The sequence below is a fragment of the Nomascus leucogenys genome, chromosome 12 (assembly GCF_006542625.1).
Source record: "Nomascus leucogenys isolate Asia chromosome 12, Asia_NLE_v1, whole genome shotgun sequence".
In the NCBI taxonomy this organism is placed as follows: Eukaryota; Metazoa; Chordata; class Mammalia; order Primates; family Hylobatidae; genus Nomascus; species Nomascus leucogenys.
Window position 1 is genome coordinate 48,433,673 of NC_044392.1, and position 12,586 is coordinate 48,446,258.

The following is a 12,586-nucleotide window of genomic DNA, read 5'->3' on the forward strand; positions in this document are numbered from 1 at the left end:
ACATATTTTTAAATAATGGTCAAAAATTTTCCAAAAGTGTTAAAAATTATTAACCCATAGAGCCAAGAAATTAATAAATCACAAGCAAGATAAATACATAGTAAGCCAATAAATGGTACTACCTGTCCAGAAAGAGGATACCAATTAATTAGTCTTGGAAGACTGGTGGAAGAGAGAGGGATTCTGAGGGAGGGTGTCTGGGAAAGGTTTGTTAAGGGCATCTGATAGGATACAGGCTTAAGGGGTGGTGAGGTTCAGATAGCTTAGAGAGATGGAGATGGTAGGGAGTAGGGAGGTATGTGGAGGGCAGGAGAGGCAGGTGGTCTTTTGTGGTTGGAATGCAGGGCATGTGAGAGGAGGGTTTGAGCCCAGTTGTACCACTCATTAGCTGAGAAGTGTTGACTCAGGCAATTTTTCTGGCACTCAGTTCCCACATCTATAAAATGTGGCTGAAAATATGTCCACCTGTCTGGATCACACTGAGGATTAAATGAGATAAGCTATTTAAAATACTCAGTATACTATAAAACACTAAAAATATATTTGCTTTTGGCAGTGAAATATTCACCTGGAGAAAAGGGGGATGATTGTCTTGGGGAACGGCCTGTTTGATGAAGGAGGTGGGCCACAAGGGTTATTCAAGCCCAGGCAGGAGCAGAGACTGAATGAGCCACAGGGACGCACATGTAGGGATGCTCGTGGTCAGCAGGGGCAGGCAGGAAGCTTCAAGGAGGAGGAATTGAAGCGGTGGTGGGATATGGAATAGCAGAGAGGACATGGATGGGGCGAATTGGAAAAATGCCTTAAGCAAAACACTGAGTCTAGAGGAAGTATGAGATCTGGGGGAAGGAAGTCCAGATGCCAGAGTGAGGGTGGGGTTAAGCACAGCAAGGTCAGCAGCCATCACAGACAGTCATCAGTGTATTGATGCCACTCAGCCAGTGTGCCATCAGCACGGCTCCTTAGTTCACCAGAGAGAGAGGAAATACGAGACAGGGGAGGCTTTGCAGTCAATCAGAAATACTATTTAGGCTCGAATTGGGATTGGGTCCTTAGTCACTGAAAGGTGCCCTTCCTTGACCTGGCCTGAATGTGAAATCTGGATTGAGCAATAAGTTAATTAATCCGTCATTTCCACAGCATTTCATCAGCATTCTTCTGAGGTTTGTTTTGTTCAGTGAGAAATCCAGGAGGTGTCTCCAGTGAGTATTTCTCAGCCCCTTCTTCCACACATCTAGCTCAGTACTTCTCCCCTTTTTATACTGTCTAGGATGCTTGCCCAGGTCGTCTTCTTTGCTATATATGTTCTTATTTCCAGATTAGTTGTATGTTTTGATTTATTATATAATTTTTTTAAAATATGCCCAATGTTTATTTGTTTTTCTCTGCTAGAATTTAAACTCCTTGAAAATAAGGATCTTGTTTTGTTCACTGATCTATCCCAATCATCCAAAATACTGTCTGGCACATAATAAATATTCAATTAACAATGACTAAATATTTGTTAAATGCATGGATGAACAACATGTTTCATTTCCAAACAGTTCTGACTACTACTTTTTCTTTATTTCTAGCCAGAATCTTCTTACAGTTTCCATGTATTGAAACTGAGCTCTTTGTTTTACCAAAAAAGCTGATTCTTTTTCTAAATGCAAGCACTATAAATAATGCAAGATGGAAGCATGCTAGTCCTTTCAAAACGTAGTGTTACTCTTCCTTCCACAGGGAGGTAGATCAAGTTTTGGAGCAAGATTAGCCTAGGCTTGAATTCCATCACTATCAGGTCTTAGATGTGTGACCAGATAAGCTAGTTAACCTCTCTAGATTTTGTGTCTTCTAATGTCTGCAAAATGGAGTGAATGATGTCACCTTTCCAAGTTGTGAGCATGAGGAATGATTTCCCACCTCAGATGGTGGCTGGCACATAGTAGATCACTATCCTCCAGCCCCACACATTTGACCTGAGCTGACCACAGTGCTCAGGTGTTCCCATATCTGTGCCAAGCAGAATGACCCCATCACACAGAGCTATTCAGAACAGGAGTTCATTGCCATTTGGCACAATCTCACTCTTGGCCCACACTAAGATTCTAATCAACCAAAATTTCTTCACGTGTGCAATTGTGCATATACCCACTCATCTTCTGCAAGTGTGGCTAATCTTTAATGTACATTAAAACTTAATATTTACCTTAATTACATTTTATCTTGTCAGATTAAATTCATTATTCTTGCCCATGTTAAATCAGAATGTTACTCTTCAATTCTCCTTCATGACTTGAAGTAACCTGAAATTTAGGCCAGTTTCTTTTCAAGTTTCTCCCCAAGGTGCTGATAAAAAGTTCCTTACAACAGGGCTGAGAATGGAGTCCTGGGACCAGCATAAAACTTCCATATAGTGTTAGGAACCAGGAAGGATATTTAACTAATGAGGACCTACTCCTCACCGGGCTGTCTGTCACTAAGTCAATGATGCTGATAGCATGCCTGCTGTTATCTCTGAGAGGGCAGAAGGCTCCCTGTCTCCTCCATCATCAGCTAACTGCCACTCATTTGTCTAATCTCTGACTTGTAGTTGCCTCCTTTAGGCCCTGGACTTGCTAAACTGCCCCTTTTGTGGGTTTCCATGGTACTCTGAGCCTCCCATATTGAAGTTCTCACCATATTATTGTCTGCATTGCTCACTAGTGTATCTCCAGCATCAATACCAGTTCCTGGAAGATAGCAGAGCCTCCATAAATATTTGTCAAGTGAATGGATGTGTTGACACAAGTTCATAAGTGGTTTCCTCCCTCCCTGATGGGCATGCACTAGAGAATAGAGGAAAGTTGTGGATCTAGCTCAGGGTTCCTACGACAAGATGTGATGGGTAGATTTGGCACAGCTTGGGTTATTCCTAGGCCCCTAGATAGGTCTAACTTAGCCTTCCAGAACAGGAAACACCATCTTTTGGAGGAATGAGCTGGATGGTCTCTGGTGATGAGAAGCACGTAGATCATCAGGCATCACCCCGTCTTCCTGACTAGTCTCAGGCATAGGCATGTGGATCCTCTAGAATCCATTCATGCCATGCCAGAATTCATGATTCCCATTACTGCTGTCTACCTATGGATTCTAATATGAACAGCTGAGCTATTCTCTGATGCATAACAGTTGTATTTGTTGATGCATTAAAGGGTGTCATAATGTGTAGGACAAACTGTGGGATGTGGAATTTCTTTCTCTTAATGTCCGGGTAATGACTGGGTAGAGGAGAGATATACTATGGCTAGACCCCCATCTCTCATATGTCTGTAACATATGCCAGATCTTCTCATTCTGGGTGTTTTGGGTGGCAGTGAAGTTGGGGATTTAACTGTGAAAAAGAGAGAGATTCCTTCATCTTAAGGTGCTTCTAGACCAAGAGGTAGATAATTTGTGCCCCCACATGGACAATTACATAAAACCTCCTACAAGAAACAGTCAGCTCTGTCTCCACCACCACTGCCACGTCCTACTCATGCTGGGGCCAGATGTGTACAACTTTCAACCCTCCTCCTAGGCATTGAGTAAGCTTACACACCTGGGTATTCATTATAGAAATGGTTTTCACTTCTGAATGATCAGAATAATTCTCAAATAGAGGTCCCCTATTTTCATTCTGGAAGTTCAAGCTAAGTAGTTCTAGGATGTATCCTGGGATTCTGTGTCTTTAAGTGAGTACCCCAAATAATTTCACTCTAGCATACTGCCTTCAACAAAAAGGAATTTTAGATAACCCACCTGGTCTGGAAGGAAACTCTGAGAACATCTTTCATTCTACAGTGAAGATCCCACAGTGGAAAGCTTAGAAAGAGAAGAAAGAAACAGAACTGCAGAAGAATGTAGGCAGGATTCCAAAGTGAGAAGCATGATCTTCAGGCCCAATCTCTCTCATGTTCTCCCCTTCTCTGGGAGCCAGGCCCCGGTTCTGAGGCAGCATGGATGTCAGGTATGGATATCTGGACTGATCACTGCCTCACACTTTGTGACTTGGCCAATTCATGGGCACTTCTGAGCAACAGTTCACCAAACTCTGGTACAGAAGCTACACAACCTGTGCGCTGCCTAACATCCATGTGGGATTTGAAGAGGAGCCTCTCTGGTGGGTTTTTGAGTACATTGAAGGGCCTTATAAATGGTCTCTTTTGCTCTTTGGGGTCTTCAGCTTTGGTCCTGGAGACATTTTAAGTTTTGTTCAAGTGGTTGACACAAAAGGAAAGGTCAGAAGGCCAAGATGCCTGTCATCAGTGAAATGGTGGATGGTGGAGAGTAGAAGAGATGACAGGGATCATCAAGGCTATTGCTGAAGGACTTAGGATATCCTAAAGCATACTTCTGAGGTCACAGCCCCTGTTGCCAAATGCATTTTAAAAGCTCCAAGCTTTTCAAGCAGACAGTTAGGCACAGAGACAGACACACAAAAAGAAACATGAAAAACAGACACACACCACTGTGTGCCTTTTTCCTCTGAGGTGTTTGTCTCTGGCTGTAGAAATGGTCTGGGGGCTGGCTCCTGCATAGCCCTGGGCAGTGGAGAACACCAAGCCATTGGGGGTTTCTTGGCTCAGCTCCAGGTTTGCCCAACCAAAGACCCCTCTATTCTATCATCATTCTGGGAACCAGAGTCTATTCCCAGGGGATGGTGCAGACTACAGAGCATCACTCATTCAATAGAGATCCTCGATGGGGACCTGCTGCCCAGACCTGGGGGAGGTCAGGACTTCTTAGAAGTGAACCCCACTTTCTCACAGCCAGTTATGTGTTTCTTCAATATTTTGAAGGAGTGAATGATCTGCCCCCAAGCATCCCCAGACAAGGGGTTCCTTGTCTAGCAGTGTGTTTTCGAGGCTATGGGAGGGATCTAACAAGAATCCCTTCCCAAACCAGAGCTTCCAAGCTTCTCCCTACCCTGCCCTCCTCACTCCCACCCAGAGGCCTGGGTGATGGAAACCTAGAGATGCCCTTTGGGGCCAAATTCAGGCCCTGCCAAGCCCCTGGGGGATGTGCCACACAGCAAATTCAACTCTAGAGTAGCTTGGATTTTAAAAGAGGAGACAGATGTGGAACTGAAATAACCCATTCAGTGATTGAGAGAACTCCAAGATTGTGTTGGGAAAATAATTGGGTTAAAACAGGAAAGATCTTTGGAAGAGGCAGGGACTGTGACTAAGATCAAAGGTTCCATGTGTGGTAGAAAAGAGTGCAGACTGGGAGTCATGAGTGGCCGCATGGCTTGGGCAAGTGCTTAAACCCTGAGTGCTTAGGTTTTTAATTCTGCAAAAGGGCAAAATAATAATGCCTGCCTGACTGAATATTATGGGAATTAGAGGATGGATAGATATGTAGATATGTGTCTGTATACACGCACACAGATATACACATACTATATATGTATATTAATATTCTATCTGCATATGGCCTTTCACCAAACCAGTAATGACCAAATATTCCTGGGCATCAGCAACACCAGGAGAGCTGGTTAAAAGACAGCTTGCTGGGCCTTGCTCTCAGAGTCTTTACATCATTAGGTCTGGGGTGATGCATTTCATTTGCATTGCTAACAAGGTCCTAGGTGTTGCCGGATGCTGCTGGTTCAGGTACCGTATTTTGAGGACCAGTATACTAGGTTATGCACTGACAGTAAACAAGGTTATGTCTGTCTCTCTAACCAGGACCATCCTAGCAGACAAGCAATAAATATGGCCCAATAAATACATGAATGAATGGATTTCACATGAAGGGCCTCAGTTTTCCTTCCTATGACACAGGGTTCTACTAGTTGGTTTCTGAAGTCTCCACCATCAGCCTGGCAGAACTAGATCCCTTGGGCAAGGGAGACACATACTCAGAGCCAGGCCCTGGATCTGTTTCCCAACTATGGCTCTGTAGCTATGAGGTCCTCTTGGGCATGGACTGTGAGGAGCAGGGCAATGGATCAGACCTTCAGAGGCCCGGGCCAGAGCTGCCCTCCGTTGTCCTCCTAAGTGGAGCTTTTTCATTCTCTCTCCCTGAGGGAGGTCCTGTCCTCCAGCACCCTCATCCTCCAGAGCCACATCCCCACCCAGCATTCTTCTCACCTGCAAGGACTGAGAGGAGAGTCACTGCTGTCTCTTCTTCCCCTCCAGTCTTTACCTTCATGCTGCCAAGACCACCCATGCCTAATGGAATCTGGGAGCAACTGAGGAATGCAGAGTTAGGCTCAAATGCATCCATAAAAGAAAACAGAAAGAAAAGTAAATAATTTAGTTCTTTTTTTTTTTTTTTTTGAGTTGGAGTCTTGCTTGTTGCCCAGGCTGGAGAGCAGTGGCATGACCTCGGCTCACTGCAACCTCTGCTTCCTGGGTTCAAGCAATTCTCTTGCCTCAACCTCCCGAGTAGCTGGGATTACAGGTGCACGTCACCACGCCCGAATAATTTTTGTGTTTTTAGTAGAGAGACGGGATTTCGCCATGTTGGTCAGGCTGGACTCGAACTATTGACCTCAGGTAATCAGCCCTCCTCGGCCTCCCAAAGTGCTGGGATTACAGGTGTGAGCCACCATGCCCGACCTAGTTCTGAAAGAAGAGGAGTATCCCCAGAGAGCCTCCAGGTGCTTCATTCTTCCCTTCCTCTGGTTCCAGAGGCAACAGGGCTGTGACTGTGGCCCTAGAGCTGGGCAAAACCCAGTTAATCAAATCCAGGCCTGAAGTCCTTTACTCCTAAACCAGGGGGCAGAGTTATTCTCCCTGTTCCCTCATCCCCTTGTCTTTTTCTTCATCCTTTCCATCTGGGGCCAAGGACACTGAGGGAAGATTGAAAACTCACAAGACAACCCACTTGGTCTAGGCTTAAAAAGCTCACACCATGGGTACAATAAACTAAAGAAGAAAGGTAATAAATTAAAATGAAAATTCATACTATGTCGTATCCATCAGGGTGGCTATTACCAAAACAAGACAATGAACAGAAAATAACACATGTTGACAAGGATGTGGAGAAATTAGGACTTGTACCCTGTTGGTGGGAATGTAAAATGATGTAGTCACTGTGAAAGATAGTATGGCAGTTCCTCAAAAAATTAAAAATAAAATTACCTACGATCCAGTGATCCCAATTCCAGATATCTATCCATAAGAATTGAAATTAGGGATTCACAGAAGTATTTGTATACCCATGTTCATTGCAACACTATTTGCTACAAGAAAAAAGGTGAAAGCAACCTAACTGCCCATCCATCCACTGATGAACAAATAAACAAAATGTAGTATGTACATGCAATGGAATATTAGTCAGCCTTGAAGAGGAAGGAAATTATGGCACATGCTACAACTTGGATAGACCTTGAGAACATTATGCTAAGTGGAGTAAGCCAGTCATAAAAGGACAAATAATGCCTTTTTATACTTATATGAGCTGCCTAGAATCGTCAAATTGATAGAGACAGAAATGGTGGTTGCTAGGGGCTAGAAGGAGCAAGGAATGAGGAGATATTATTTAATGGATGAAGATTTAATTCAGCAAGATGAGTTCTGTGGACAGATGGTGGTGCTGGTAGCACAACAATGTGAATGTACTTAATACCATTGAACTGAATGCTTAACTATGGTGAAGATGGTAAATTTTATGTTATGTGTATTTTACTATCACAATTTAAAATAGCAACAATAAAAACCTCATCTCAGCAAATCAAGGAATAAAAGCAGGAATGACTCAGGACTTAGGCAGTGAGTACATCATGATCTTTATTGTCACGTGGCCTCCTTTCACCTCAGTTCCTGCAGTTGAGCATCAGGACAGAACACGGTTCAAGCTGCCAACCCACAAGCCTTGCTAAGCAACAGCCAGCCCCAGGATAGACACTGAGATTTAGAGATTCTCTGACTCCACTCAGTTGGGAGTTTACAACCTAGTTGGGCAGATAAGGAAGACATGCCTGCAAAGTGAAATAACAATTCAAGAGATGTCACCAGGCAGTTACTAAGTAGTGCGGAGGATGCAGTGAGTTCTAGGAAGTCGGCACAGGTTCTTGTGAGTGGGAACAAGCAAAGAAGGCTCCAAGGGAGAGGCACTGAAAAATGGGTTGGACTTCAGAAGCTGGGGAGGAGGAGAGAAGTGGTCTAGGCAGAGTGGGGAAGAGTGAGCAGAGGCTTGGAGGCAGGGACATCTAAAGTATGGCTTGGGGAACACCCAAGCTGTGCCCAGTGGCCAGACTGGTCTGGCTAGAGCTGAGGATGTGTACAGGCAAGGAGTGACATGTGAGGCTGGAGAGGCATCTGAGACCCAGGTGTGGATCTTTGGATGATAGGCAAAGGAGTTTGGACACCACCTTCGTAATAGAGAGTCTCTGAATATCTTTGGAGAGATTCAAACAAAAGCGCACTGGAAATTGTGGAATAGGAGGAACAACATTTTCAGAGCAGGAGAGAGGGTTGTCTCAGTCACATTTCCTTTAAAAATAAGCACTCTTTGCTTCCCCTTTCACTCCAGCAAAGGCATTGCCTTGGTCTCCATGGCCATCCTGACCCCTCCGCTCTGGAAACACATCACCAGGCCCACAGCCAGTACCACTCTCTTGCCCCTGGTTATAATTGGATGGGCCACAGTAGGGAGCTTCGGTGTCTAGGCGGTGTGGACTAGACTCATGACAGCCTAGGTCTCCTGGGTATGGAACTGGATTTGGGCCCCAGCATGGGCTGGGGCTGCGCCAAGGCTCCCTGCAGGGCTTTGGGCTTGGGCAGGGCGCTGGCAGGGGAATTGGCTCTGGTCGTGGACGAGGCTCTGGGTGCTCACAGGGCTGCAGGCGTGGACGTGGCTCTGGAATCTCACACTGCGCTGGGCGAGGAAGGGGAACTGGCCGCGGTGTTGGACGTGGTGCTGGAAGTGGTTCTGGATACAAACAAGGTTCTGAAAGTTGTCGTGGTAGAGGACGCGGGCGTGGTTCTAGACTTATGCATGGTTCTGGGCGCAGACGTGGACGTGGAGCAGGAGGTGGACATCGCTGCAGTGGTGACTCTGGACACTGGTCAAGACGCCGTGGTGGACAGAAGCTTGGGAGCGGACGTGGCTCTACGTGTGGCCTCAGCTCGGGGCAGGAGGCGCCCCAGGAGGGCTGCGGGCCGCAGCTCTGGGAGCGGCGTCTGATGGGAGGAATCTCAACAGGACACCTCTGTGGGGGAACCTGCCTGGGGCAGCACGGGGAGGAAATCTCGATTCGGCACTTGGGGCCACGTCTCTGAGAGCAGCTTGAAATGGGGCGGCGAGGACAGCGACTGTTATATATGGGTTCGGAGCGGCGGGGTGGGGTGCAGTAGTTAGGGAAACCTTCAGAAGGTCTTAGTGGCAGGTAGCTGCTGGAGCAGGGCTCAAAACGTCTTGGTGGGGAACAGCTGCGGGGGAAAAGCTGCAGCCGCCGAGGAGGAGGAAGGCATCTGCTGGTGCTCCGAGAGCGGTGCTGTTCAGTGAAGCTCCCATAGGAGCCCTGGGTCTGGCACTGGGGCACACAGGGGCTAAATGAAGCCCGGGACCGATACTGAGGGAGACAGCTGCTGTAGGAAGGCCTCGACTGGAACTGGGGGGTGTAGTTGTTGTAGGTAGCCCTTGACTGAAACTGGGGGCCACGATTGCTGTAGGAGCCTTGATACTGGCACTGGGTGGAGAATCTTCCCTGAGTCTGGAACACTGCAGGACGCCCTCCATATATCTGGACAGGCTGAGGAGCTGGACAGGGTACATAGTTCTGGACTGGGCATTCTACATAACAAGTTTCTGTATAACAAACTGGAGCACATTCTACGAAGCAAGTCTGAACAGGTTGTGAGGCTTCGCACTGCACGTAGGACACCTCAGATTGGCATGGAGCCTGGCTTTGAACAGAGGAAGTTTGAGATTGGGATGCAGCCTGGCCCTTCACCAGGGTGGTCTTAGACTGACATGGAGCCTGGCCCTTCACCTTGGTAGTCTTAGACTGACATGGAGCCTGGCCCTTCACCTGCTTGGTCTCAGACTGGCACTTCACCTGTGTGGTCTGAGACTGGCATGGAGCCTGGTCTGTCACCTGGCAAACTTGAACTGGGCATGATGCAGGGCACTCCACAATTTGCATCTCACAAGGGGCTTGAACCACCACTTGGCTCTGGGCAAAGGGGGAGTGAGAGGAGCAGAAGGAGGGACCCTTGACGCAGCACTGTTGGAGCGGCAGGCAGCACTGGATCTGCTGCTGGTCACACATGGTCCTGATGCAGCCAGTCAAGAGTGACCTGAGGGCAGAGAGACCAGGGTCAGGAGGGTGAGAGTTGGAGGGGGGGTACCGGGACCTAGAGGAAGACACCCTGCATCTTCTCTAGCTTTTCCTCCTCCACCCTCAACTTTCACCTAAGTGTCCTGACTTAGTTGGACCCAGGATTAATCTGTTAGACCTGCCCTGGGTCTGTCAAAGGGCACATCCAGGGTTGCAGATGTCCAGGATCTCTCTGAGGGTGGACCTACCAATGCCCAGAAAAGAGGGCACTGATGACAAAAGGATTCTCCTTTCGTCTCCACACTTTCTCACATCCAATGTGGTCTGAGCAGCCCTACAGGAAGTAGAGATAACAACTTGCTCCCAAGGCTATAGCCCAAAGTGGAAACTCCATTCCCACAGGAGCTTGGATTTACTCACACATGTGCACTGGCAGTACACATAAATGTGCAAACATGTAAGAACATACATATGAGAATAAGCACTCAGCACCATCTGCATTCACATAATGTCAAAGCATTCACTGGAAAGCGGGCGGCTCAAACCCAACATTAAATGTTTGTCTCTCTATATTCAATGCTTTTAGATAAATTCATTTAAACATGACACAATGTTTTGAAATAAATTCATTTAAACATGACACAATGTTTTGAAATAAATTCATTTAAACATGACACGTGCAAAGCGTGCCCATGCAAAACACACCAGCCTTGGAAAGACTCTGACCACCATGGCAACTTGCCCAGTCAGGTTGCTGTTGCTAATCACCTGAAGTGTGACAGTCTGCAGGCCTCAGAAATGTTTTTCCCCAGTTCTTCTTAGAGGCAAGGTGGAGTTACCTAAGATGGAGTAAGCCAGAAAGTCCGAGGTTTTTAATCAGAAAACGGACATTCTGCCATACTTAAAGATCTACGCAGCTGGGGCATTGCAAACATAACGTGAGGGCTGCAGCCATACACCCTGACACCATGCTTAGCCAGGGAGAGTACAGGGCAGCCTCACTTGTCTGCTTGTGCCAGATCCCCATGTTTATGTGCAGGCAGCCCACTGACCAGCTAAACAAGATCATTTGACAACAGGCTCATCCAACAAACCGCCTTTCAATAAGCTCCCCAAATGCTCCTGATGAGGGTTCAAACCTTCTATTTTCAATTTATAGAGAATACCTACATATCTATTTCCCTGGGGAAGGTAACCCTTCCACACACAACTTTGCTTATAAGGTGTAAATTGCTAATGTGGCTTTTCCAGAAAGATCATGAGGGAAAATGGTACCTGAGGATAAGATCAGGGTTATCAAAGGCAAATACACTGGCTTCACAGCCCTAGCTCATCTCATAAACTCTATAGCTATGCTTCTGTCTCCTAAAAGCTCACCAGACTTTTCTCCTCAGGTTAATGCACCCCTCACCCTCCCTGGTTCCTAGCTTCTCCCTTCTTTGTGCCTCGCCACTGTAAACCTGGGCTCTCCCTGAACATCACACCCACCCCAATCCCAGGATCCAGTTCCTAGACTCACCCTCCTCACAGGCAAGCAGTCCTTCAGACTGAGGCATCTGGGAAGAGGGCTGTCTTTATATAAAGGATTCTGGGTCTGGCTTGGGCCATGAGACAGCTGGTTGGCATCTTCCTGGCGCATCACCCGGGCTGGCATTCCAGCAGCCGGTTCCCTCCCTGTGTGCCTGCCCTTGCCGTCACCTACACAGTGTGGGAGTGTCTTGTCTTAGTGTTGAAGCCTCAGGACTATGAAGAGCAGATTCTTATTTTCTTCCTCCTTCATTGCCCTAACAGTTTCTTCTCCATCCCTAGAAGACCTGATGGTCAGGAGGTGAGGAGTGGCAAAGGTATCTTCTCTCCTAAAAGATGATTGTATCTGCCAACTTCCACTTTGCTTCAGATTCTTACCAGAGTGATATAAAAGACGAAATGTTTTCTAACTTGAAGTAATTTAACTTACTTCAAAGATAGAGGCAACTCTATAGAAGGATGAGCCCATGGGGCCAGAGGTGAGTCTAACATCCCAGGCCATGTACTTATAGCTATGCAACCTTTACAGCCAACCTGAGTATCGAATTAGTCTTCTGCAAAATAGAGATAATTAAATCTTCTTTCCTGATTGTTGTGAGGATTAAGGCAAAAAACCAAACACTGCATGTTCTCACTCATAGGTGGGAATTGAACAATGAGAACAAATGGACACAGGAAGGGGAACATCACACACCGGGGACGGTTGTGGGGTGAGGGGATAGGGGAGGGATAGCATTAGCAGATATACCTAATGCTAAATGACGAGTTAGTGGGTGCAGCACACCAACATGGCACATGTATACATATGTAACAAAGCTGCCC

At 46.7% G+C, this 12,586-nt stretch overlaps 1 protein-coding gene across 1 annotated transcript; it reads right to left on the reverse strand.

Moving 5' to 3' along the window:
- Positions 1 to 7,724: 7,724 nt before the first annotated feature.
- KPRP (keratinocyte proline rich protein) lies at positions 7,725 to 11,791 on the reverse strand. Its single transcript, XM_003259270.2, has 3 exons — positions 11,757 to 11,791; positions 9,989 to 10,256; positions 7,725 to 9,949 (listed from the first exon to the last, which is right to left on the reverse strand). Exons 2-3 carry the CDS (start codon positions 10,226 to 10,228, stop codon positions 8,450 to 8,452), a joined length of 1,740 nt encoding a protein of 579 aa, XP_003259318.1. The 5' UTR covers positions 10,229 to 10,256; positions 11,757 to 11,791; the 3' UTR covers positions 7,725 to 8,449.
- Between the last annotated feature and the right edge of the window lie 795 nt (positions 11,792 to 12,586).

Coding starts and splice junctions, on each gene's coding strand:
- KPRP (XM_003259270.2), bottom strand. CDS start 10,228: ATGTGTGACCAGCAGCAGATCCAGTGCTGCCTGCCGCTCCAACAGTGC. Junction 9,950..9,988: donor GCCAGTCTGAGACCAAGCAG/GTGAAGGGCCAG, acceptor AAGACTACCAAG/GTGAAGGGCCAGGCTCCATG.